The sequence below is a fragment of the Hippoglossus hippoglossus genome, chromosome 8 (assembly GCF_009819705.1).
Source record: "Hippoglossus hippoglossus isolate fHipHip1 chromosome 8, fHipHip1.pri, whole genome shotgun sequence".
Taxonomy (NCBI): domain Eukaryota; kingdom Metazoa; phylum Chordata; class Actinopteri; order Pleuronectiformes; family Pleuronectidae; genus Hippoglossus; species Hippoglossus hippoglossus.
In genome coordinates this window covers 7,287,922-7,315,767 of record NC_047158.1, presented here as the reverse complement: position 1 = coordinate 7,315,767, position 27,846 = coordinate 7,287,922, and the positions used below count along the sequence as shown (strand labels likewise).

The window sequence follows — 27,846 nt, the reverse complement described above, 5'->3', positions numbered from 1 at the left end:
AGAGAGGGACTGATTTCACACGATGACAATTATTATTATTAGACTATATTATTATGTGAAGTCTTACATTTTGTATCAATTGTACCAAATTGAATCAATTACAACAGCAGCACAAGGTCTGGATCTCAAAAATGATAATAAGCTTCATAAGAGCACTATTAAAAGACACGGAGCTGTTATTGTGGACTGCATTCAACTGCACAGGGGTTTCTATTTTTCTGGTCACTCAGTGTTGTGTGCTTTAGAAAATCATGTTGCAGCCTCAACTGAGACGGTCAGTGGTTTATAAATACAATGAAAGTGCAGCCGCAAATTAAAACTCTGAAAAGTGAAGTATTAAAAGCACTTTAGAGTCCAGAGGGCCCTTCCAGTGAGCGACAGACAAAACTAACTGACTAACAACAACAAAACTTAGTCCTATAAAAGGACTTTGATCGTCTTCAACAGGGGCCAAACTCCTGCTTCAATAGGATTGAAAATGAGCTTTTTTTTAAATAGTTAAATAGATATAAAATTTTGTTATCTTTAAACACAAACTGTACACATCTGGTACCAATACATATAAAAATTACAAGTGTGATTATATTAAAAAGGGCTCCCTCGCCCTCTGATACATGATATCAAAAATATGTAGCTTTAGAAGCACTTTTGTTCTTCGTTCATCTATTAAACTTTACAGGTCTACATCACACTTACAAAGAAGTGAATGAGGTCTTTCTCTAGTCACTGCAGCGGCGCTACGCCCGCTGAGGCCACTGCTTCGCTCTTCATCTCTTCCACCGAATCTGTTTCCTCCCTGCTCCAACGTTCTTCATCTCTAAACACTTCCTCTTCACCATCCAGTCGCACCTCGGTCCATCATTTCTCTACTTCTCCTCCTCCTCCTTTTCAACGTGCACTTCAATCAATTTTTTCAACTTTCCCGATAATCTTCTCCTCAAAAATGGGCAAGATGGCATCATCTTCACGCACCTCTTCAAAGACCACCCCGCAGTCAAACTCGTCGCTCACCTTCTTGAAATAATACCTGAAAAGTGCAAAGAAACAGACGAGACAAGGTGATAAGTAATTTAAAAGTAATAACAGCAGAAACCAGAGATAATGAAGATGATGATGAAGTTTAAAAATATGAGATTCACTATTAAGGGAAATAATTATCAAATGTTCTAATCATGCCATAAACAAACATGTGTCTTTGTATATAATTTTATAATAAGCACCACTAAAATATATTCAGTTCACAAATGTTCATTTGAGGCATTAAATTCAGATTATTAGGTGTTTTAACAGCTCCTGAATAATAAATGTGCACAGAAATCCCTCAGCATCATGAACCTCACCTGTAATTTCCTTTCTTTGTGAGCAGTTCTTTGAACTGGCCCAGAGTGACGACTCTGCCTTTGACAGACGTCCTGTATGGAATCTGCTCCTCACAGAAGTAATACGCCACCACTGTGTTTTCACACGGCTGCTTCTTACTGGCTTTATGTCTGAAGAAAGAAAACAGAAAACAGAAATAATTTACATAATCTGAAACGTTCCCATTTATCAACCTCCTGTTGATACAAACAAAAGTTTGCTAAGACTTAAGGGAATTGCAATTCCATGCTGATGCTCATTTGACTGTAAGACTGGGGAAACAATGACAGTGACATCAAATTTGAAAAAGATTAAGGATGGAAATATAAAAACATCAGTGAAAACACATGGAATCAACAGAAACATGATATTAGAATGAGATTTAAAGAACAGACAAGCACCAGGCCCGTCAGTTTGTGGTCACAAGGTCAATGACAAAATGAGTTATGAATCTTAAGTTGGCTCCAGAGACAGGAGCTCATATTTTTATATAACCTTACAGGAAATGAGGAACTCAGCTGAGGGCTGAAGGTTGAACTCAGTAATCAGCAAATACAAGGACACTGCGAAAAAGTACCATAAGGCTAATGTCCTCATGCTTTCTGGTTCACTTCCAATAATCAATTTTACTAGAAAAAACTAATATAGACAAAAAAACAAACTAAGCGCTGTCTCATACGAAAAACTTCTTCTGGCTGCTGTTGAGTTCAAATGTGATTTTTAGATGTTAAGAGCTCCAAAATAAAGCTCCTAAATCGTATGGAGGTGCCAGGTTGTTTGGCATTGTGGGTTAACGGACACACAGGTCCAGTAGCGAGGGGTGAGGCAGTTTTACTAAATGGTTGAAGTTCCTCTAACAGGGAGAGGGCCTGAAAGGATGCTGTGCACGATGGGATAATGTTAACGTTTGACATCTCAAAGACTTTAAGGCCTGACATCCTTTGAACCAACTTGAACAACCACACGTCTTGTTTCTGTCACTGGAACATGAAGTCATTTGCAGTGACATCACTGGGAAGACAAGAGGCTCGATCTTGATCAGGATCAAGCTTCTAAACGTTTCAGACACAAAAGTATGTTCCCAGTAGTTGTAACCAGCAGTGTAGTGGTTTGGGTTTGGCTGAGTTTTGAAACCTGTATAAGGTGAAATATGTTCAGCCTTCACAGCTACTACACATCACATATTTATTTGTTCTTATTATGTGTTCTTATGGATTATTCTTAATGACTGTATATTTATTTTGTAAATAAACATTTGATTCTATTCTGTACATTTTCTTATTATTCTGTCCTATAATACTTTTTTAACTACTTTGTTTTTGCTGCTATAGATATACATTAATATTATACACAATAAAACATCTTGAATCTTGTACAAATTAACACTGGAAACACAACTGACTCGGCTGAGTGATGACAATGAATTTAAACCAGTCATCACATGGATGTGTTCTGTAGGACAGCTTGCAGGAGGTGGCCTGGTTTGCACTTGTCAGAAAAACATTTTCATGTAAGATTCAGCTTCAGAACTCAGTTACTTTCTTCCTTCTTCTGAGACTGTTTAATATTGATGCAGATCCGTGGTTTTTAAAGGGTAGTGGCTGTGACAAACAGCTCACAGGGGCAATTACTGCACTTTAAAAGCTTCCTTCAGCGCCTATCTGTTGCAATTTGGGTAAAATGGAGCAGAGGGATGACTCACTCACCGACATGATACATTCATTTTTTGATTCAGTGTGATTTACACTTCCCGAGGACATCATTATCTCTGTCCATCAGGAGTAAACATCCATAAAAACACTTTGAAACCACAGAAAAAAAAGGCAGCAGCTCTTTATAACTCCAGGACCTGCCGGTGAATTATCGTGTTTCATTCAGAATCAGAACAACATTTTGAGTACTTCAAGCTTTATGTACTCATTTCTAGATTTTAATTGATGGTTGTTTGTACAGCGATGGGTAGATTGCAAACAGGAATTGCTAGTAGCTAATTGGTGTATGTGAATGGTTGTCTAAATCTTATCTGAAGGTTTATTTGTACACTTACAAAACCTCTGGTGTAGATAATCACAATGCAGTAATGAATAAATACATAATGCATCTTTTGTTAGTATATTTCGTATTGCAACTCAGATTAAAATCAGTTTGTTGCTTTATACTTTTGTATCTTATACTCTTTTTTTGTCTTTTTTTTTTTGACTAAACAAACAACACCACCATGTTCATTTATATCTATATCCTCTTTTTAACTTCTCAGCCTTCTTTCAGGCATTTTCGAGTTTGGACACTGGAGACACTCAAAGGTTCAGTCAGTCTTCACGATCAAGGAACTGAAGGACTGAACTTCAGTCCTCACATGTCTGACCAGAGTCTTAACCCACTGGCAGCGCCACGTAACCTGCTTTTCATCTTCACAGCTCCCCTGCTCCCCTCCATCTGTTAAGTGGCCTTCTGAGACGGAGAGTCAAGCATCAAACAGAAAGACATTTCTGACAAAACATCAAAAAATATATACTCTAGGCTAGTCTGCCTCTGAACAAGCACAGGAAACATTCGCTTCCACTTCCTCTGGGTGCTTCTAAAAAAACAAGAAAAAGATATATGTTTTATATCGTCAAGTCGGATCCAAGTTATTAATAAGGTGAATATGCGGCCATTGAAAATAGTCTCAGACTCGTAGTTGCCAGTTTAATGTGACCGTTAAAAAATCGTTAAATCAAATTCACCGGGTTAGGGTTAGGGTTACTACTTAATTTCAATATCTCTCTAAGTGAAATACTGTCTATGTTGTATATAATATTGCTATTTCTATATATGCTCATGTTTATATTTCTATTTTTTTATTTGTGTTTTGTCTACTTTTCCACAGGTTTATGTTTCTAATATCTTATGATAATATTTCCTCATGTATATAATACATTTTTAAAATATTTATTTTATGTTTGTAACTCATTACTAGTTATGTATTACTTCTTTACTGATGTTTCCCATTTTTCATATCAATTTTGCTGGTGTAAAGGATTATCTTGTCTTGTCCACAGACCACTCTCCCTTAAGACTGGGATAATGCTCCCCCGTGTGCACCCATCTAGACAATTATTGACTGTTGCCATTCTTTTCCAGCTTCATGTCCATTCTTTTCTTCTTCTTGACATTGTATCTTCCATTATTGCTTGCTCAATACCCGACACCGGCTTAACATGCAACATGCAATGTAACAGCGATGATCTTCAACGGTTAAAGAGCATTCACGCCGTAAAGACTTAGTGATAGAAATCAGCACGGTATCTAGGGAAAGAAATCTCCAATTACTTATTTCTAAATGTCTTTTTTTGTAGTTCTAGTAACACACACTGCTCTGGGTAACTAAAGGACCAGTGATGAGAATAGGAGGTATGGTGGGATGCTGTGATCTATGGGGAAGTTGGAGACTATGGGAAAAGTTACTGGTAAGACACAGTGAACATACTCAGGCTCGGAGAGCTCGCTGTCAGAAACGGCGGGCACCACGCTGAGCGGAGGGAACAGTGCCGGCCTCACCGCGGTTCGACCCCTCTGGATCACCTCCATCACGTACCTGAGTGACCGAACACCCCCAGCAGTTAGAAACAGACTGACCCTGAGGAGAACACACGCTACAGAACAAGACTATTTCATTCTGACAAAAAAAAAGACTGAGAGGGCAGATCCGACTTCTTCCCTTGTCGGTCAAGTTGAATAGATTCTGTTGAAAAAACTGCATCAATTGACAGGACGTGGAGCTTTCTTACCTTTGCTTGGGCTGTAGAGTTCCAGATTTTATCTTCTCCTCTTCAAGCCGCCGGCAAACCTCCTCCAGCTGGATGAGGGGGCTGGGAGCTGGGTTGGGGGGCATGGTGGGATCCTGGATGAACGGATGTGACGGCTGCACGTTGTTCCGCAGCTGGGCGCCGCCGCACGGGTACACCGAGCCCGGTCTCTCCACCGAGCTGAGACGGGATCCCTCGTGGGCTGTGGTCCTCTTGGACCCAGTGGTGCTCCTAAAACGTTTATAGCACAAAACACACACATAGTTGACTTTCTTAGGGAAAGATAGAAAAAAAAGCCAGAGAAAAGCCAAGGTAACACAACCACACCAAGCAAAGGCGGCGAGAAACTTCTTGCTATCATAAACTTCATTGACTTCACTGACCCGTACGGGCTTCTCTTCTGTTGAACCATTTCTTTCTGTCCCTCCATCAGCCACAAAAGGATCTTCTGGTTTTTCTCCAGCTCTTCTCCGGATCCCACCATGTCATAGGGCCGCACATCCTCACCTTTCCTGTACACTTTTTTACACTGTGGGGCGCCTTTGCTACTGTTCAATGGAAGAAAACGACTGATTAGAGATAAAGAACAAAATGCATTCTCTGTGAATCAATGCCATTGCAGTAGCACAAACCCTGTATGTTCCATGGAGTTGGATCCCATGCCATCAGCGTAGCTGCGAGACCTTGATCCATAATGACTCGTCTCCACTCCCCAGGGAAAGGTGCCGTGCGCACGCATGGCTCCCTCCGCCTCCACCTGCTCTTTGGGCTTTCCGATGCCTGTGTGGTTGATGTGATGCACGTGTTTGTGGTGGTACAGGTGGCTGCTCTCTCCCTTCAGGCCGTGCCTGGATGGGTGTTTGCCCTGGCCTGATGAAGGCGGCATTCCAAGTCCAATCCCTTTGCCCCCTGGGAAGCTGTCGGGTGAGCGTGACTTGGGCGAGTGGCGACCTGCCCCGGGTGACTGGCAGCCGGGGGTTTTCATGACCCGCTGGACGTGGTCATCCAGGATACTCTCGGGGTTCTCCTCGTGAGCGTCTCTCAGAAAAGCCCCATTGTAGGTGATGTCAGTGTAGCGGGAGCTGTGATTCTGTGGATAGGCACCAGGAAGGAACCTGTGACCAGCTGATGTTGTGGCTGTGGGCATGAGTTCATCACCGTCCTCTTCCTTTAGTAGAGAAACACACAAACACAAAACATCATTTAGAGGAAGTTATTAAACCTGAAATAAAAATCTGGAAAAAATAAACTAACTTATGGGGAAAGGGAATTAATGAATAACCAAGGCATATATATGTTCCATACCACATATAAATGAAACCAAGTCTTATAAAAGTTACTGTAGCCACAGGCATTGTTATTTTAACAATATATTTCCTGACATATTTGACAAGAATGAAGATCGTACTCATTTCAACCAGCAGATGGCAGATTTTTACCACTTGCTAAAATGAGTCCTCCCATTCTTACTGCAGACTTTTAGAGGCGAATGGGAAGACAACCGTACCAGTTAGATTCAGGGTATTACACATATACACAGTACATTTGTGTCATTATAATGAACCAATACAGCCGCAGCTCTAACAGAGTCAGCCCTCTCCATGGGCCGAGGTGCTGCAAGCTTGATTCTGAAGAGGTTTTGTTAAGCAGGCGCTGGAGGGAGGGGGGGGGGCGGAGGACACGCAGTGATGAAATACAACACAGTAATCGATGGAGGAATTCTGTCATTTAAAAGTGGGAAAGTTGAGATCCTTAAATGACTCAGGGACCTCAAACCACAATTAATTCCATTCTTTAATTTAAAACATGAGGAACACAATTTGCTAAATCTATATTCTCCATCACAATGTTTCTAATGCAGCTGTAGCGATGAGCACCATACGGCAGAGCTTTCATCTGTGCTGCGTCCTGTGTAAAGTTAGAAACACTTTGGCAGTGGGAGAAAGGAGGGGAGGGAACAAAGAGATATAGTGGACAGACAACAGTAGGTAAGGGTTTCACTTTCATTTTTCAGCCAGCCCGTTCCCACACTTTTCATGTCAGTTATGTTAATAATTAAATAAACCTTTGTTTGTGAACACGCCAGAACAACGGAGTTTGTTATTGCCCCGTGCTCGCTATTCTATTCGCTATAACCACATGAAAGACAGCACAAAGGGATTCTCAGCCTGTTTCCACAAAGTCTGAACTTCCCGCGGCCCGCTGCTTTCTTAAACTCAGCGATGCTCTAAAAGACGTCATTTGCAGCCAAATATTTTTTGGCATGTTTTCTCAATAACTGATGTGTCTCTGCACCAAGATCAATAAATCTGTGTTAGCCGAGCCTACTGGAAGAGACTCATGCAAACGTGACCTCTTCATTTAAACACATTTTTTACAGCTCATTAATACAATAACATGCTTCTCATTATGTGGAGTAATAGTGCAAATGTCTGTATGATCTGTTATCTGGTCCAAACCAGAAAGGTTTCAGCCAATGGTTTACTCATGTGAATAGCATGATGCTTCTCGTGTATGTGAATCAGTGCATAGCTGGACCACAGGGCCCATTGTTCCAAACGATTCAATTAAGTGAAGCCATAATTTCATTCTTAGCAGAATGTGACATCGAATTTCAGCCAGATTGTTACCTTCTCCACAAGTTGGTTATGTTTCGACCTCTGTCTGTTTGTTGGTTTGTTTGTAGGCAAGATTACACAAAAACTTTAGGATGGATTACCACAAAACTGGGGTATGGATCAGGGAAGAACCCAGGGTCAGGATAAGAGGCGGATGTAGGACTTATTTATTACTATTTTGTCACATTGTGAGGCAATTTTTTGACATTTTTACTCATTCCCCAGGGAATAACTCATGGATCTTGATCTTGGCATATTTTGGGAACTGATTTCTATGAGTGTGTGTGGTGCAGCTTGATTGAATGGAAGGAGACTGCTGGGGAGGATTGCACACTACTCTGTGCCATTCTAGTTGAATCTGATTTGATGCAGCGGAAAATTCTTCATGCATCATGATGGTATGAAACATCTGGCAGTGTGGTTAAGAAGCCGAGCCCTGTCCATATCCTCTTCCAGATGCACAGAGTGTCACTTGATGAAGGCAGTCATTTCATGCTCGCCGCCTCCAGGTTTAATAAGGCAAACCTCGAACTGTGTGATGGCAGCGTCTCTTCTTTCAGGGCCAAACCCACATAAATCGTCTGCCTGGAGACTTAATACTTGGCGCGGTGTACTGAGGGAGATTTTGTTTGTGCTCGCATCGACCGTTTCATCGGCGTTCAAGTGACATCAAACGGGCGGCACACTGTTCCAAGCTTACAAGTGGGCGAGTGCGCAGGTGCTCCATCTGATTGATCGACAAAGCCAGATCGCTGACAGGCCAAGGACAGAATTCTCCAAATGATTCATAATGTGTTTTTATTCCCCATTCAAATGGCTGGCCTCATTAATTTCATTAAGGCCAGACGGATTTAAGTCTCCTTTGTTACTGAAAACTTAAAGCCCAGCGGCCAGGCACACATCTCACTTTCTGGCTTAGAAACGGGCTTTGATGATTCCTACTGATACTCAAACAACGGTCTCCTTTTCCACTGTCTATGGTCACAATCTATTGAATTATTCTTTTATTGAAAGAAAATCTATTATATTATTAAAGTTTGAAAAGAGGGCTCTGATTTGAACATTTGAAGAGTGAGGATTTAGATCTGTGTAACAGCTCTAACCAGAAGAGTCTTTCAGATGTGAGATAATCTAAATAAATATTCACAACTAAAAAATTAAAACTGTGCATTTAATCAAGTAGCCGCTCAGCATGAAATTAATGTTCTTTTCCTACCTGGCCGCTAAAAGATTATTATTATTATTGTACTTAACATGGTGAGAAGCTGAGGAAAAAATTACCCCCACATTTTGGAAATATATGTACAAATATTCAGCTAAAAACATATTGGACACTTTCCAGAAAATATAAAGGAAAACTTTTGTAAAATTACTGAAAAATATCAAATTAATAAAAAAGTAATTAGTGGAATATTAATGCAAAAATACCAATAATTTCACTGAAAATCTTGGAAAATTCTACCCCAAAACTCCCATGCTCCCTCTTTTTCCCTGAACCTTTTGGATTGCATTATGTAGGAGGTAATTTCTTCGACACAATAAGTGAAACAATAGCTCTGGTTGTGCTCTAAACAGTCGACACTGGTCTAGAAAATAAAGCGAACGTACCAATCGAACTCTCTTCAGTCGCTCCTCAAGTTTCTCCTGAGCCTCTCTCTCCCTCAGCACTCCCTCCAGTCTGCTGATCAGCTCTGCAGCGAAACGCTCTGGCTCCACATGAATGTCCTTTGGAATCCGGTTTGGGCGCTGAGGGAAGAAATGTCATGATAAGTCAGTGTTTGCCACCACTGCATCACTGTCATCCCCTTGCAGCACCCTGACTCTTTACATCCCGACACCAGCTGCTATATTCACAATGATGTTGTAAACAAACAATGAAGGAAAATAAATGCAGCATGATTTAAAATGACACATTAACTCATTACTAAGTGTCTGTGACATTTATTTCCTCTCCTGCTGCAGCCGTGACAATTGAAAGCTTTTGACGCCTGATTTAGAATAAGTTTACGATTTAAAAAAACGAATTGATATTAAAGTAAATTACATAAAATAGCCTGTCAGTCTTAGTGAAGTGAAGTCATAATTAATTTGTTTGGGCAGGGGAACTTAAAAGTTATGCTTTGGGAATTTGTACTCTACTACACAGTCAATCCGTGCATCCTAATAGGATGCAACGTGTGGAGTTTAATTTGACTCTTTACTCCGCTGCCTAATTAGGGACGGGGTTTTCCTACCAAGAGACAGCCTCAGCTGCACAGGGAGGCATCAGGCTGTCACAGGGGAGGATTCATGTCTGCTAGGCTTCAGCACACACAGCTTAGGAAAGCATCATGCTGCATTTAGACAGCCTTCTCTTTCACCATCAGCTATTCTTATACTCCATCACAAGCCCTGCGACACAGCAGAGCTTAAATATGCACATCTCCAATGGTGGAAGCAGAAAGAAATAAGGCAGAAACCGACAGTTAGAGAGAGAGAGAGAGGTGTGGAGGCAGAAAGTGAGAAGGGAGGGTAATAACCCATGAATAACTCACTGGAATATGAGGTAGTGGCACTCGCCCATTTGCTTTGGCACTTTCGTGCATCTCCCGGCGATGCTGTTTGCGGTATCTGTAGGGTGGTACCCCATCTCTAGAATTAACAACAAAGACATTTTCATAAAACCTCATGAATAAACAACACAGGCAGCTTTGAAGCTCAAAGCTTTCCCCCCCTAAAATGAACACCTAGTAAGTCTTGATCAATCAGTACAGCAGGACAGGTATTCTCACAGGCTTATTGTGTCCATGCTACACCACAAGTGGTCTGGCAGATTACAGTAGCATGTTAACACATCCATGAGTCCATAATTCCGTGTGGTATTGGCCACGCTGGGTTTTACACTCCTCCTGTGCTGGAAGCTCTGGACCAATTAGCTGATAACAGCCTCTAATCCATTCCGCTTCAAACACATTTTTGTCCAGTTGTGCAAAGCTTTGAAGTTTCTTTGGCTTAATTCTCTGGTGCCATCTCTGCACCTAGAAAACATTCATTTTTTTGTATTTTAAATCTTCTTTCACCAGCACATGCCTGGTTTCATGCCCGGCAACTGAAAAACAGGTCCTGCTTCAAGTGAGCCCATATGGTAGAAATGTGTTGCCTGTGGCTCTCCTGCTTGTACAATAATAAAGTTGTCCCTGAAAGAAAACATAAATAAAACAAACATTTGCTTTGTTCAGTGCAAATTAAGAACTGCAACTTTAAAGAATCACATTTAAAGTTACACTTACATACATACTATCAGACATTGGCTTAATGTCTGCTAAGAGAGTACTTTTAAGAATCCTAATTAGTATTACAGATCAATTCTAACAGCTTTTACTGGTATGGCTAATGAGCAGATGGGACTTTAGTTGCTGCTCCTGTTGCAAAGTTTGAGCACAGGGGAAATGGGCAAGAATTGAAGCCAATTAAACCTTTACTTCTTTCTTCTAGCAAAGCAAACTTACATGACATGCCTTCCGTTTAAATAGCAACTGGGAATACTTGAGTCTAGGTTCTGCCTTCCATTCAGATGATAAAACTATATACCAGGCAATATTGCAGCCCTTATAGCCAGTAGCACAACTTAATGTGAGAGGAGTGTGTGAGATGAGAAAATACATACACGCTGCTGTCGGTAAGGGAAATCGTGTCTGCGTCACTGGACAAACTCTGCTGCTCACTGTCATTGGCGCTGGTGGCGGGGGCCAGGGCGTAACCGGTGTTGACGTAGTACGGGTTGATGGGCTCCCGACATAGAGCGGGCCTGGAAAAATGAAGAATAACAGGAAATGCTGAGAAAAATAAACACTAATTTAACAAAATAGACCAAAATATGATAGTTGGGCAGTTTTTTGTCCTGATTTCAGAACAGACAAGTCTTCAATTAGGTCCATTTGGTGGGAAGACTATGAGAATGCTGATGCTCCACATTGGGTCAGATAAAAACACACTAAAGTAGGGCTCCAACTAACAGTTATGTTCAATACTTTAATAATAATATGATTAATCTTGTTTACATGACATCAAAAAGTTGTGAAAAATGTCTTTCATGCCAATGTGACTTCTTTAAATCTCATGCTTTGTTTAGTCAGCAGCCCCAAACCACAGATGTATTCCATTAACCCTCAATCATGACAAAGAAAAGCATGAAATCTTCATATTCAAGAGCTGGAACTGACAAATGATTTTTAGAAGTTTAGCTGAAGGAAAGATGATTGTTAGATTTTCCCATCTAATAGATTTCAGCTCTGATTTAAAGCCATGAAACTACACAACAGGCCTGTGCAATATGACAATATCCACATGTGACAACAGAAAAGCGTCTATTGTTGCCTTCACCAAGGAGGTTATGTTTTTGCCCAGTAGTTTTGGTTTGTTCGTTTGTCAGCAGGATTAAACAAAAACCACATGAAACATGATGAGACACTGGCCAAGAATGAACCCTGTACATTTTGGTGCAAATCTGGACAAAATGCAGTATCCAAGGATGTTATTTCACCTATTATAACATTTTTGGCGTGTTCACTAATTTATCAGGATATAAATAATGGATCCAAAAAACAAATCCTGATCTAGCAGATCTTAATGTCGTTTCATTAGGAGATGGTTGGGCCTGGACAGAGGTGTGCGCTCTACTGAGTGCCATTCTGGTTTCATATCATTTTCTTGTTTATTTCTTTATGTCACAAATCCTCCTTTGTGACAACAGATTTCGTCTTTTCAAAGGTGATTTGTGTTCTTCCATTAAGCCCAGATAAAGGCAGGAAATGTGCATAAAGGGGACAAAAACAAACAGTAATTCAAACAGGAGAGGGACTCCAACCAGCCAGGACAAATTGGGGAGCTCTGAACTAAAAGAGGAGCTCCTCCTGTCAAATGAACGAGCAGCAGTTTGGGTATGAAAAGCCTGACACAAACCCAACAGACTAGATTAACTACGAACCTATTTTACCACCTACGCTAGATTCACGTCAAACAAGCTGATCTGAGCCAGTTGAGTGCTCGAAAACAAATCCCAGACATTGTGAGAGGCTTTTCCCCCGCAGCACACCATATGGCGACGATGACGATGGAAGATAGAGGGGGATAAGAGCTGCTGTTGAACCATATCTGCATGGACCCAGCTCACACGGTTAAGAAGAGTAATGACATGTGATTATATATTGTGCAGCCCTGCAACACGACCTGGTATGTATGTGTGCATAGTTTAGTCTTTTTGCACAATGGTATGAATATATATGTGCCAACATATGTCCGCAGCCCTAAAGCCCTCCCTTTCCTGCACATGGTCAACTTCTCTGCCTCTGCCGTATCCCATGATGCATCGGTAGACAGCAGCTTTATAAAATATTGGAAAATGGAGTATACTGGACTATACAGCCTCATCCTGCAGCGCATCTACAAAATTATATGGAGGCTTCACACAATTTACATTCTACATTCATTGACTCTGCTGAACACATTTCTTACAGGGCCTTGTACACATGAATTATAGATGTTAGGCATCATCTTTTCTTTTTTTTTATTATTCAAATTGGAATTCCCTGAAGCATTTATCCCAAGCCTTCTCCCTGTTTGGAATGCAGAAGCCGAGTTCAACATGAAACCTTTGTGACCAAGTGATTTTCATGAGCAACCACGTTCAGAAACACTGGATATTTCCAGTGGAGGTTTGGTGAAGAGTTGGGACAAATAAAACAAAAATGCAGTTGATGAAATTATTTCTTTAGTGTTTGAATACTGGAGCAAAACTGTCCTGCAACACTGCTCACAGTTCCCCAACAATTAATGAGAACACTGGCTGCTCATGAATGATAACAGCAGTGTTCTGTTTCATTTGTCCCTTTCTTGCATTATAGCACAAAAAAACATCAGGCAATCGAAATCGAAATTGTGATACCGTTATATATATATTTAAAGTTTTCATATCGGCAAACATAAATACTGAAACGGCTATGTCTGTGAAAGGCTCATATCGGCTGATATTCATTAGCCAACTGATAAATCGATCAGGCTTTATTTATAACACAAGCAACGTAACATATAAAGGGTTTCAGGTGTTGTATGTATAGCTGGATTTTGTCAAACATACATTTAATATCTGAGAGCATAGTTGGCCATGTTGCCTTCAGCTGCCTGCCATGGAATCATGATTTTCTATGTTCCATTCATTCATTCAATCTCCCTGTATCAATAATCTGTTGTTAATGTCAACACACAGAGTCCAAGAAGTCTTATTACAAAAGAAAAAGTATTAGATCTGGATCTGACTCAACATTATCAATGACCATGGTGTGACTCCAAAAACAACATTTCTTTCAGACATGACACATGATATCAGTTTACAGGGGAACACCTTTTTTTTTTTTACCCCACACAACTTTACTCTGGTACGCAGATTGTGAACAGTAACTTTCATTAAATTTAATAAGACAGTGGAGTCTTGTCTTTGAAGCACACATCTTACCTGACTGAGAACAAAACTGAGCTGCTTACATTTTGAAAAATATCCTTTTATAAATATTAATAAATATATAGAGTGTTCTCTTTCAAGTTAGATTATTTTAAGGCTGATCTGAATGAGGAAGTTTAATATCTAGTCTCTCATTTATCTGATGAGACAACACACAACCGATGGCAAATTTTGTTACATAAAAATTGTTTAAAAATAAAGGCAGTAATATTCCTTGATGACACTTTTCATGTCACATTATAATTTGTCAAGCTGGAGGAAACCGCTCGTGTTAACCTCATGAAATCTCACCATTGTTCTTGTTCTTTTTTAACAACACAAAACTTTCACTAGATCATATTTGGAACTGCCATAACAGTAAGGCAAGCTTTACCAGCAGCTGTGTCAAAGTCAGTCAAAACCAAATGCTGTCAAATCAAGTTAATCAATCAATCAAAACAACCTGCTTTACTCATACACCAGGACCCTGAAACTAAAGCTGTTTTTGATATTTACTTGTGTTCTTCTCCAACTGTGATATGTCAAAATGTTGACAGGTTTCTTCTTTGCATCTGATTGTATTTCTATTGTCTGTATATATTTTGGTCACAAAGTGTTAACATCCAATAGTGTTAAATTGCAGGACGTTTTCTTTGTGGAAATACAAAATCATGACATAAAATATCAATACACCATGTAGATCTCATGGACACACAAACTATGAGATGAAATAACTTTAGGAAAGACATGAAAGGTCAAATTAAAACTAGCCAGGTCTGTTCAACTGGTTCAACTGCTCAATAATGCCAAGAATTATCTTAAAGATGACCAAGGCAAAAGACTGAATTATTCTCAAATCCTGCTCCAGAGTGAAAAAGAAGAAGAGCATGTTTACACCAAACATGTCAAAGTAAGCAAATGTGTAAAATATGCAAAGCAAAGACTAACTGGATCTGCAGGAATCACACACAGCCAAAAAATGCACACAACTCAGTCGTCACAGGAGAAGAAACAAAGATAGAACAAAGTTAAACTCAATATTCTGTTGAGGATAACTGGCACTGGATCAAACAAACAACTGAACACTGACTTTAAATCAGGGTACAACCCTCTTATTGTGCATTCAGAGGCACATTAAAATGAAGAGACACTAATGTTTCTCAGCATTTATCAGCAGTTAGGCTGGGACGGTCAATCCTTGACAGTCATCACCACGTTGAAAGCAACTGGAACTCGATGTCATTATGTGGAAAGCACATTAGAACAGCGAGGTCCCTTCACTGCTTATAAACACAACTTAAGTTTGTCGGCATCTGCACTGTCTACTGAGGACTTAAAGGAGATAAACCCAACATGTTAATCCACAACAGATAAAGTAAAAGAGGACGGCTCTCACATGACGCCTGGTATTCATCCTGAGTAAGACTAGAAAAATACCCGGCCTCCAAGCATCATTTATGAAGTACTGAATATTGCTAAATAAATGTTTATGTCTGAGTTGAGGATAATTATTTTTTCCCTAATTTACTTTACCCCCTGTATGCTCATTGCTTCGAGCTTCCAGTCTATTAACAACACCCCCTCAAATCCCCCCCACATCCCCAGCCCATCGCAGCATTTCGCTGTCGTCATCATCACCTGCTAATTCCGTAGGAATCGCAGAGACCTGATCAGCAGGCATCAGCAGACTTTGCACCGCAGAGATTATTGCAACATCTGGTGGAATCTACAGTAGCGTAACACACTGACAACTACATATGCACTCAGACAGCTGCTCCACCCACACTGCATGTAGTCTTAAATATTCAATATGTGCTACACTGTAAAAATGTTCAGGCATCAAGTGTTAAAGCTGTTCAGCTGTTTTATATTTTGCTTGAATGTTACCACTTTTGAGCAGAGGTAATATTAATTTTATAGATACACAAAATGGTGACATTATCATAACTTGATATTTATAGGAGGGATGCAGGTCAGCAAAAATAAGAAAACATGTCACTGTAAAATGAGACTGTCAGACCTGATGAGCAGGATATTATTATTTCGTGGGTGTATGTGTGGTGTAGCAAAAATATCAGTATTGTTTTATGTTTTTTAATGTGTTACAACAGTTAAACATATGTAAGTATGTATTTAATACAATCTGCAACAGAATGTAAGACCATTCCAATTGTATATGTGCTTTCAAAGCATTTCTCATGCATTAGCATTAGGCTTAATCCCATGCTCTGACCTTGACCTTCAATAGTGCAGGTCCTGACCCAACTGCCAACAAGTTTACCAAGTTTAATCCAAATTGGATTTAAACTGCCTGAATTATCACGTTGAGAGCAGACAGGAAAACACCACAAATTACAATAAACTCATACAAATAGTGCAGCTGTAATGAAAGGTTTTTCAAAGCATATAGATGCCACAGATTGAATGTTATTGCACAAACATAGTCAACAAATACACTACAGTCCAAATTAATCACCAGTGTATGAGTCAGTTGAGTGTGATTTAAGAAAAACACTTTGCTTCCATAATGATTCTGAAGCAATGTCCTAATGTTGCTTCAGAATCCAGAATTATCAAATCAAATCAATATACGTGGGTGTGACTAGTCATAACCCTTACCCTAAAAAAAAGATTGTGAGTTGATCATTTTATTACAGAAAAATACTTTTCTCCAGAAATGCAGACTAAATATTAAGAGGTTGAAGAGGACAAAGCTTATAGTGATTTTTGGAAAAGCTCCCCTTCAAACAAAATAGTGTTTTCACATCTAAACCTTATCCGATGGGAAAACATATTTCCCAGAGTACCTGCACAAGAAAACACAAAGAAGACATCTTCAACTTTCCAACAGCAAGTTAACTTAGACTCAACTTCCCCACCACCATCTTCCTCTCATCTCAGCTGTCTCTTGTGCTACTCTCTGACTCTCATCTTTTCAAACTTGAGGCAGTGTAGGGGGTGGTGTGGGGTTTCAGGTTTATTTCTAATTCAGCACTTTGCGGAGAAAAGCTATGCAGTTAGAACTGATGTGAGGCTTTCTAGATTGCTGGGAGGATTTACCTGTACTCGTGACTGTCCTGGAATCTCGCAATGTTGCAAACTCGCTGCGTCGCAGTCTCCATCAGCAGCTTCTGGGTTAGCCGGGTGCTCGGTGTGGGGTCGCTCTCGGGCTGCTCCTCTGTCTCATGGTCACATCTCCATTCCTCATCTTCATTTAAAGTCGGCAAATAACCCGACAGTCCTTTCCCATTCCCAGAGACAGAGCTCTGATCACTGTACAGTTTAGGGCTCTCTCCTCCTGTCCGTGTATATTCCAAATAAATGTCAGACTTGAGGAATAAGGGGTAGGTGTTGTCCTCCATGATAGTCTGTATCTCAGTCTGAGCCTGGTCAAACATTGCTGGATCAATATGAAGCTTCATCACACAGTCTTTAATGAAGGACTTGGTGGCTGGTTTGATCTGTCTGGAAACGATCCCATTGTTGTCCAAGACGAATTTCTTATAGATGGCTTTTGCCAGTTTGAGCTTCTTCTCTTCGTTACCCTCATTGGCTTCTTGTTTGCGAAAACCACTGCATGCGAACCAGAAGTCCAGCATATCTGCGCACTCCTCCTGCTTGAGAAACATCCGAAACAAGTGGATGCCATCCTGGTCATCCAGGAGGGAGTGAAGAGATTCTGCCCACTTTATGTAGGGTGGTGTCGGAGAGGCACTGCCCTCCGGCTCATAACCCAGGTCCAAGTCGGGTCGCCTGGGTGTAGCCACAGACGCCTCACATTTGAGGCTCTCATTCTTTGTGGAGAAGCCTAAGTTGCTGCATTGGCGTCCGTCACTGCACACGAGCTCACCTTCCTCCCCTGGGACTGGAGGCCTGGGAGCATCCTCAGTGAAGCCTCCCCCCAGGTCGGCTAGGTAGCCCCTTTTGTCGCTTACGCTCATAGTTCCAGCATCCATAAGCCACGTCTCCGTGGAGCCCACACTGCACAACTATTAGATCCAGACCTCTACATATGCCACTGCAAAACAACTCCTGCAAGGAGGGAAAAAATATATAATGAGACGCAGCTTCATCACATCACTGAAAGGCAGGGGAATGCTTTCAAAAGATATTTTAACACTCATTCTCAGATCAATGGCAGAAAAAATCCATGCAGCAATTTACTGAAACCAAGTGTAATTCAGATGAACATCTAGTGTTGACAAAATGTTGATCGATTATGTGCCATACCCCCGGTGAAAGAAGAACTAATATCCTGTGGGGAATTTTTTTAATCCTGCACAGTTTGCATTTTCATCAGATTTCCATGAAAAACTCATCATGTGGCCAATTTCCAGCTGAACATTAAAATTAATGCAAATTCTGCAGAAATCCAGAGGATTTGAAAAAGCTACTGTGGAGCTTTAAAACCAGACAGTAGCTTCTGGTACTGACACACATCCCCACGGCAGCGTGTGTTTACACTCCAATATTAGGAAAGTGCTATTTGATTCTCATAATTTAAACTGAAATAGAGTTTCATGCTCTTGGTCTGTGGCCATAGATTCTGCACAGCATCTGCAAACCTGAGCAGAAATTAGAAAGTGAAGTCATCAGGGTTTTAATGTGGTTTGATAGTCTAGAGGCAGCTTTCCACTGGGTGTAGGACGAATATGGTGCAGTGTTAATGTGGCACCCAGTAATATCACACTGATTTATATGCATAAGCATATCATTACTTTACACAGCTACTCCAGTTACATCCAGATTAGTAGTAGTGTATCACCACAGCACAAGCTCAATACTCCTGGGGTTTATTAACTCAATAATAAAGCAGGATTAGTGTATCTATTTTTAACTGATATGATCAGTACTGCAAAATACACTTCATTGATCCTTGTGTAGTATTCTATACTCCCTTCCTATCGTAGGGGAAGGTCGGCAGCAGAATAGTACATGTAAGGATTTTAGGGATTGTATCTCTAGTTCAAGGACACATTGTCCCTGAGCTTTCTTGCTGAGGAAAGACACAGTAGTGCCCAAATGTGCACCTCTATGGACTGTACACAGACTGCATGCATGGAAGAATATGATGGTGTGATAATTGTGTAATGTAAATGTAATAGAGGGTAAACAAAATTCCATTTTAGACGCCTTGACAGCTGTGGACAGGACTAAATTGTGGTGACCGGTAAAGGCTCTGACTAAAGGGCCAATTAAAAGAAAAACAGCATGACATGCCCTGGTTTCACCTTGGAATCTGAATAACGTCCTCAATCCCAGCTCTGTGCATAGAGTCGATGCTAATGGTTTGGGGATGGGGAAAAAAATAAATTCTGGGTGAAGAAAATGGGTTCATGATTTCAATGAGCGAAAAAAAAGGGAGGTCTGACAGCTGTCTTTACTCCATCTGTGATTTCACTGGAAATATTCTCTTTTTTAATGGTTGCCATCACATTCCCTTTAGGGCACACCCACTCCCTGTCTTGTCCAACACACACACACACACACACAGACACACTAATCGTTACCCTGACTGAATGAAGACAGCACAGACAAAAAACTGCCAACAGTGTTATTCTCTGCGCAATCCGTAAGCGTGAGCAGCACGTGCACTGTGCTTAACTGGAAAAAAATAAATAAATAAAACACAGTGTGACCACGAGCACGTCTCGTGCCAAACAATGGCGGTGTTTAAATGCTCAGGGAATGAAAAATATTGAAATTAGCCCCACGTTACCTGCGTGTAACGATGCACCGGCTCTACAACGTGAACGGTTGAGCGCGTGCATATTTAAATTCACGGTTGCGCGGTCACAGGTGTGCGCGCGTGTGCATGTGCGGAGCGGCTCAGGGAGACAGTTCGGGGGAAATGTCCCGGTCTTTGTTTTGACCGAGAAGTGAATGGGCTCGTCACATTTTGAGGTGAAGCTCATCACAGCCATGTCTTGGCCTCTCCGGCAGCAGCGGCGAGTGGGGGAAGGGAGGCACAAACTAACTCCGTACACACACACACACACACACGGACACAGGGAGAGAGGGGGGACAGGCCTGTTAGCCCGCCGACAAGTGCACAACTTTGTCTCACTATCCCCCCGCTAATGAACGCGCCTGTGCCCGCTAACAGCCGCTCAGCTGCTCGGCGGGCGGCCGGACCTGCGTGTCCCCGCGCCGTCAGAGGACACGCAGGGAAATCCCGCATCAAAGCCCCGCAAACACTTAGTGAGCCATCGCTTTTACTGCTGCCCCTATCTCCCGACTATACACCGCAATCCCGGTGCCTGAGCTCTGAGCTGAGGGCACCGGGAGGAGGAGGAGGAGGAGGAGAGGAAGAAAAAAGTCACATATACTCAACCCGTGAAAATCTTCTCGCTGCTTTCGAGTGCATCGGGTATTTGGACCGGGACAAGTCCCCGCCGGCGGTGACACCGCTGCGAAGAGCAGCACTTTAAAAATAACAAAGACAACAGTCCGCTCTCCACCTCTCCATGGCTGTCTCTCTCTCTCTCTCTCTCTCTCTCTCTCTCTCTCTCTCTCCCCTCTCTCCCTCTCTCTCTGTCTCTATCTCTGTGCGCGGAGCCGAGGCTGCACCGCAGAACGTGCACAGCGCCCCAAGCGTTCACTACACACATTACCACCGATTAGTCTCGGGTACATGTGGTACATTGATTCTTCTTCTTCTCTTTCTCAGGTGATAAATATCTTGAAGAAGAGGTCGCTATTCCCTTCCGTGTTTTTTTAAATAAACGAAATAAAAAATCTCAATTCAAATATCCACACACCCTAAAGACTATTGCACATGAGGTGACATATTTATTTTATTATTATTACATATTAATAGCAAAGACCTTTTCAAGAAATGATCACTTTTTAAACATCAATCTCAATACCTCTTTATATACAGATGTGTCAAAGTGTCTGGCTGCAGTATCTGTCATAAATCCTGCCCCCTCCATGTCATGGGACATGGATCAGACTAAAAAGGTCAAAGTAGACGTAATATAATGTTTTTCTCATATATGGTTTCTGTTATTTTACATTGATGTATAGTCAAAAGCTAATTTTTCCAGTACGCTTAGTTTCAATGCATAAAAATGGGGGTGAAACCTCGTGATCGATAACTAACCCTAAACTGTAACATAAACAATGCAGAAAAAATTTGCCTTTATGTTTTTTTATTTAAAAAATCTGTTTTCTTTCACGATTACTCCTTGATTTATTTGGTTGTATTGGTGTTTTCATATTATTCATAGTGAAGTATACTAAAGTTGGTGGTGACAATGGTTAAACTATAAAATATAAATAATCATTATTATTTTGTTGCCCTTAGGGTTTAATGATGACGTAAATGCTGCTTTCCTGTTTGTACATGAAGCATAGAAAGTAGAAATTTCCCATTTGACTGTTGCAAGAGCAGGTGAGGCAACAATGTGCTTTTCAGTCCAACCACAGACTGCACTAGATGTTTCCACTGATTACTTCATATGGGCTGGCTGTGCTTTGATCAACTGAATCTTCTTAGCATGGCACAAAAACAGATTCATGGAAAACTGGCCAGCAGCATGCCAGGTTACTAGTAAATCGTCTGTATATAAAGATGGCTGTAGTCTGGCGCCACGGTCTCAAGGTCCCACGGGCTCAGCCAGCCTCAGATGTCAATCATTACATTTCACCCCGTTTCATAGCATCAAATAACAAATAAAATCCAATCGTATCATAAACACTTGAACATAAGTGGTAAGAACCTAAAATAATGGAAACCAAATTTGAGTTTTGTCTGATTCCCATCTGTTAAAATGAAAGAGGCAGGGTTTATGACTTGTACTGTGGCCAGCCACCGGGGAGCGATCAAGATGTTTTGCCTTCACTTTTGGGGAGCTTCATGCCGTCCATCGTGGGATGGCAATTTCGCACAACATGATGACAATGTGCAAACAAGGAATTTCTTCGTCTACTTTCTTAAATAAATGTCTTTTATTGTTTTGTTACTGGTCATAACTATGTGTCCTATTTACACGTCTCAAACAAAAAACTTGGAACGTACCTATTTACCTGTTTCAATATCGTGGCTTCCAATTGTGCCGTAAATACTATACTGAGCTATATCTCTTCATGTCATGGTGTGTTGATGAATAAAACCAATAAATCTATTGTGAAAATCAAATTAAGGAGTGACACACCTCTACTGAATGAACACTACAGTGCCATCACGAAATTAGAAACACATTAAATCCTTATTTTCTGGCTGAGACTAAGTCAAAGGGATGCACGCAGCCTTTAAATGTTGAAACTACAAGTAGTGATGCTTTGAAGCAAGACATCTATTGCAGCAATGTTTCAGTTCAACTGATGATTTTTCCACCATTACACACACTTGACGTGTCATTACTTAGCTTAAACTTACAATACAAAGACTAAGAGACGGACCAAACGCAGCAATAATGGCTGGTGTCAGTTTGTGTGCTTTCATACCAGACAGTCACTGAGCAGTGGTTTTACTGACTCCAAGATGAAAGGCCAGTGGAACATCATCAAAACCATGTATGCGTTTGATTATGTAATTACAGCGAAACCATTTAGGATCACTAGAATGAACAGGGATATGCATTTCACGCTCCGTCACACCACATCACAGGAACTGCCTGCTCACATCTACAAAACCTGTTAAAGTGTGAACAGTACACAGCGCCTACAATATTCATGCCAGTGACACAAAAGATGAAAAAGACACTCCGGCTTCCTCAGGGTAGAAAAGGGTTTTGGGCAGCAACAGTTAAAACATCCTGATACTCAAATACTCTTCTAACATCTATCATTTTCTCCATCCATCGGCTGTCTTTCAGTTATCGTTCATATAACATTTCAGTGCTCTGCTGACACAGATGTCAAAGGTCAGCATTTCTTCCGCTAGAAAACCTTGACAGTGATTCAGAGCCTCAGGCCGATGATGTGTCAACAGCATATCACATCGACCTCCAGTCATGACACTGATTCCTTCACAGACAGTGCTCCATCATAGCTGCACACTATACAAGTAACTATACTGCAACAGTTGGTCTATCAATTGATTGATCAATCAAAAAAACATCATCTACACCTAATTTGATTTTCGATTAATCATTTTTAGAAGTATGAAATGTTAAGGTTCTCTCGTTCAAGCTTCTTGGATGTGAATATTTTCATGTTTACTTTATCATGTATGATGTAAACCTTTGAATTTTGGACTGTTGGTCGGAGAAAACTAATCGTACTGTATTAAAATGATCACCTTTATTGCTTGAATTTAGCAAATTTCTACTATTTTCTTCATAGCTATGGACTGTATATAGGACAACAACTCTACTTCCTCACACTGTACAAAAATAAAGTCAAAATATCTCAGATAAGGGCGCCATCTTGTGCAGGTGACAGCATTTGGAGGCAACTGCAGTACAGTAGTGATCGTGAAGTGGAGCCACGACATCAAGGTCTCGCAAAGACACAAGCTCGACCAATCAGTCAGTCTCAGCTGTCAATCATGACTTTCCACCAAATTTTTATAACATCAAATATTAAAACCAAACTTATCAGAAACATGAACACTTGAACATAAATGTCAACTTTGGACTTAGGCCCATGTTTCACTAACATGGAGGAGGTGGGGTTTATGACCTGTACTGCAGCCAGCCACCGGGGGGCGATCAAGATGTTTTTTGCCTTCACTTGTGTAAGCTGCACATTGTCCATCTTTAAATCTCTTTGGCTGTAGCCCTTAGAAAAAGCTTGACTTTTCAGAAATGTTTAACTGTTGACAATCTAAAACTATTGATAACTAACTGATGCTTTCTGTCAGTCACCAACATGCTCATCAGTTCACAGTTTTCAAATCAACTCAGATTGATTTCTTATGATGAATACTAAGCCTCCTCAGTGTTGTTCGTGTCTGTTTATTCTGATGAAAAACACAAGCTATTGAATGGCTCAAACTGTGCAAAACTATCCTTCTTAATATTCAAAACAAAAAAAGCAGGTCCAATGACATTGTTGCGATAATATCATGTGACAATGTAACCAATTCTAAACAGCAGGTATTCTGATTGGTCCGTTAAAAGTGAGGAGGAGAGTCTGGTTACTGAGCATTTATTTATTTTGAAGCATGTGTCAATGTGTTACTATCAATAGAGGAAAGAGCTGCTGCCTTTCACTTGACTGAAGAAGGGACTGAAGGCTCAAGATGATCTGAAATGAAATATTCTGTGTATCTTTGTCCATGTGTGTGTGTGTTCATAAATGTTTCACATGAAGAGGTTGAAGATTCCCACGCAAATCAACATGTTTTATCTTATTTGTGTTAAAAGCATGTTATTGTTAATAACATAAGACCAACAGGTTTTACCTTAAATCTGATTGTCTTCCTCATGCATCCTCCAGCAGTTCGTCCATTTATTGAGGATTCCATTGTGCAGTTATTAAACCCATGGGTCTGCAGTAACGGTAACATCCCCGTCATCTCAATGAAATGAAAATGTCTGGCCAGAGCAGAATGTCGCCATAACAGTTTGTCTTTGCCATCCATTTGTTCCTGGAAGAAAGAAATGTGAAGATATGTTGAGTCTGATGTAAAGAGCAGGAAAAGTAAAAGTATGTTCTAGGTTTGCGCAGGTTAAGAATTCAGTAATGTGAGACCAAGAAGTGCTGTGACCAGGAGGTTGGTAAACTGAATCTCTCCAGCAGCTTCAAACGTCTGAGTGTGGAGAGTGAACGAAACATTTTCTCCCCTTCCTCAGCAACTACAAACAAGAAGCCCTGGAGCGACTGGCCCAGTGGAGCTGCTCGAGAGACGGAGGAACAATGGAAGACATTTCGCTGTTAAGCTCTGAGGTGGAACTGTATGAACCAGAAGTGGTTATTTATGAAATCAGCCTAGACTGTGCAAAATCTGCTTTCTGCCATAAAACAGTTGAAGAAATAGCTGTAAATCCTTCAGTGGGAGAATTAACATTTTAAAGTCAATTCCTCTGTTTTCACTGATCATTTCTACTAATTCACCATTTTGTGTTTTTTCTGAGTTATTACAAACATGGCTCCTAAAGAGGGATGAACTCACACGTGTTGGATGATTTCAAAGCAACATTTAAAAATAATTTGTGAGTTTTGTAACATTTTCCAGATTCTTGAACGTCCCTCTGCGATGAAGTGTTACCAGAGGACAACTTAATGTTTCCCAGTTCAGTCCTTTCATTCGCCTTTTGTTCCACCTGTCAGTGTGGATTTAGATTCCCTTGTAGGGCCTTGCCTGAAATAGGCTTATCTCTGCTGAAGACTCTCTGATGGACAAAAGCCCATTAGCGCTTGTTTTAAAATGAATGCTCCCATTCTGAGCCCACACAATAGACGATTCTATTTTTTTTTTTCAAATTGGCTGTCTTCAAAAGAATTCACTGAAAGTTAAGACGAACAAAAGCAACAACAAACATCTTTTGAACCTGTCAAAACGAGGAATGGAAAACATACGCATTCATAGAGACATTCAAAACCTGTCGATAGGATTAACCAAATTATTTAGGTAAGATGGTTTTGAGAAAAGTGTCATGGGAATATTAAAGCTATTCAATGTTTGTTTTAAGTTCTAAAAATGAGTCATAACAAACGAGCGTTGGAGAATGTATTCTGGAGTCCTGCTGATGTCCTTTGTCCTGGCTGAATATATCATGACTAACAAGCCTTGGACTGGATTAGGCACAGAGGATTGAGCAATTTGCCGATTTAAGTTTATTTTGCTGGGTATTCCAGCTCCTGCAGCGACCACACTCCTGGCGGACGGGAAAAAAATCTTATTAAGGCCCATATATCCTACGGTGACATAATACCAAAGACATACATCCGTAGCCATGTATCAAATGGCGAAAGTACATTGTCAGACATCTGCCGGCTTGAAGAAATTCAAATAGATGATAGATGATAAATAGTCGGTCTATCGGGGGTCTTCAGTAGTCTGGTCATGGGATGAACATTCGCCGGTCAAATCAAATGATGTGCTTTGGTTTTGATGAGAGGGACAACAAAACCAGCGTGGCACTGACACGAGAGACGATCGGAGACATAATAGACCGATAAACAACACAATGGGAAGTTACTGGTAACCGCGGTTTTCATCCTCAGAGATTGAAAAGCAGACGTACCTGCTGGTTAACCTCACTGTGTGCATCTTTGTTTTGTTGTGCCGGATCGCAGACTACTCCCAGCGCTTTTCTATGGATCGAGCACAGTCCTTCGCAGTCTGCAGTCAAGACTGCCGCCATCTTTAATCACAGCGGAGTCCATCTGTCGATGGTTCTTCCCTTTCTGCCCTCTCTTTCTCTGTTCCAGTCTCTCTGTTCCAGCCCTCTCTGTTTGTTGTGGGGGGTTCTTATTTTCCGTCCAACATCAAACCACCATATCGACGGGCTCATGGGCCGCCCAGCAGGGGGGCAGCTTGAACATGCTGCATTGGCTGTTGTCCCTTTGCACGCCGGAGATTAACTGGCCACATTTATTTCTCACAGAGCGATATGGATAGTCCGCAAAAAAAAAATTAATAAAAAATAATAATGTCAGCTTCCAGGACTTTGATTTCAACAAGCCTGGCCTCAAAGCTCCTCCATGATCGTCCCTTAACGCAACTTTTCCTCAGATGTTCTGACGGATGGATTTGGAGCTCTCTTTGATTGAGGCCACATCTGTATAAATACTGTAATTTTTGTCAATTTATTTACAATTATAATATAACTGTCAATAACTGTTTTTCTTTTAATTACCAGCTGCACTATCATATGTATCGTAAATAAAAGCACCTTTAACATCTGGGATTCTTTATATTTTACTAAATGAAACTATATTTGACCTGAGCAGCCTCGGAGTACATTTATAAGTATAAACAGACTCCTTCTTCTTTCATCCAACTGATGCATTTCATTTAAAGTGACACTTCCTTTTTGTTGCTCCTGGTCTTCTGTTGGCGTTTAAAGCCCTCAATGCGAAGGCGTATCTTGTTTACTGTCACAGTTTTTGTTCCGCCCAACTCTCTCAAACGAACAATAAGACTGGTTACGTTTCAAGATGGTAGACGCTCTCACCTTCCTCTCCTGCTGTGTGTCTCGTCGGATCTTGTTCCTGTGGTCCGCCATGGCTGGGCGCAGTCCCCCGCCTGCCACCGTGTGAGACTTTTTCATACTCATGCACCTGTTTCAGATTCTTAGGAGTGTGTTGCTGAAAGATGAGCATCTTTACTTTATATTGCAGCTCCAGCCGTGCGACCCCATTGGAGGAAACGAGGACCAGATGATTGTGTGCACAAGCGTATCGTAGCTATGGTAACATACCCAACAGGCATGAGTGATGTGCACCTAATTGCTTCATACACATTAAACAACAGGGAAAAATGGAAATTAATGGAAAATGAATCCGCATTGTGCTAAATCTAACAAAGAACTCTTAGATATTCAGTCCAAAAGGTTTTTAAATAAACTACATCACTAAATGATATTTTATTGAAACGTCTATTGTATGACGATGTGAAAACAGCCCAGTGAAAGAGGAGAGAGAAGGGTGAAAAGACATTACGGGGAGAGGGGGAGAGATGATATTGCTTTTGTTATGTAGCTTCATC

The 27,846-nt window shown here is 40.9% G+C and overlaps 1 protein-coding gene across 7 annotated transcripts; it reads right to left on the bottom strand.

Annotated features, from left to right (window-relative positions):
• Nucleotides 1-106: 106 nt before the first annotated feature.
• On the bottom strand, nt 107-27,458 carry axin1 (axin 1). Of its 7 annotated transcripts, none has more exons than XM_034593676.1 (12): nt 27,314-27,458; nt 24,595-24,780; nt 17,301-18,272; nt 11,412-11,552; nt 10,300-10,396; nt 9,374-9,511; nt 5,780-6,315; nt 5,531-5,695; nt 5,130-5,378; nt 4,829-4,936; nt 1,341-1,490; nt 107-1,027 (listed from the first exon to the last, which is right to left on the bottom strand). In XM_034593676.1, exons 3-12 carry the CDS (start codon nt 18,194-18,196, stop codon nt 901-903), a joined length of 2,607 nt encoding a protein of 868 aa, XP_034449567.1. In that variant the 5' UTR covers nt 18,197-18,272; nt 24,595-24,780; nt 27,314-27,458; the 3' UTR covers nt 107-900. The 7 variants fall into 7 exon arrangements, with proteins under 7 accessions (XP_034449567.1, XP_034449569.1, XP_034449565.1 ...); XM_034593678.1 differs by lacking the exon at nt 27,314-27,458 and adding an exon at nt 26,381-26,824 and having other exon boundaries at nt 5,531-5,692; XM_034593674.1 differs by lacking the exon at nt 27,314-27,458 and adding an exon at nt 26,381-26,819.
• Nucleotides 27,459-27,846: the final 388 nt, after the last annotated feature.

Excerpts from the sequence above, each read along its gene's own strand:
- axin1 (XM_034593676.1), bottom strand. The coding sequence starts at position 18,196 with ATGGATGCTGGAACTATGAGCGTAAGCGACAAAAGGGGCTACCTAGCC. Across the intron at positions 9,512-10,299 it reads TGCCACTACCTCATATTCCA|CGCCCAAACCGGATTCCAAA; the intron begins GTGAGTTATTCA and ends TTCTTCCCTCAG. Across the intron at positions 6,316-9,373 it reads GACTGAAGAGAGTTCGATTG|GAAGAGGACGGTGATGAACT; the intron begins GTACGTTCGCTT and ends TCTCTACTAAAG.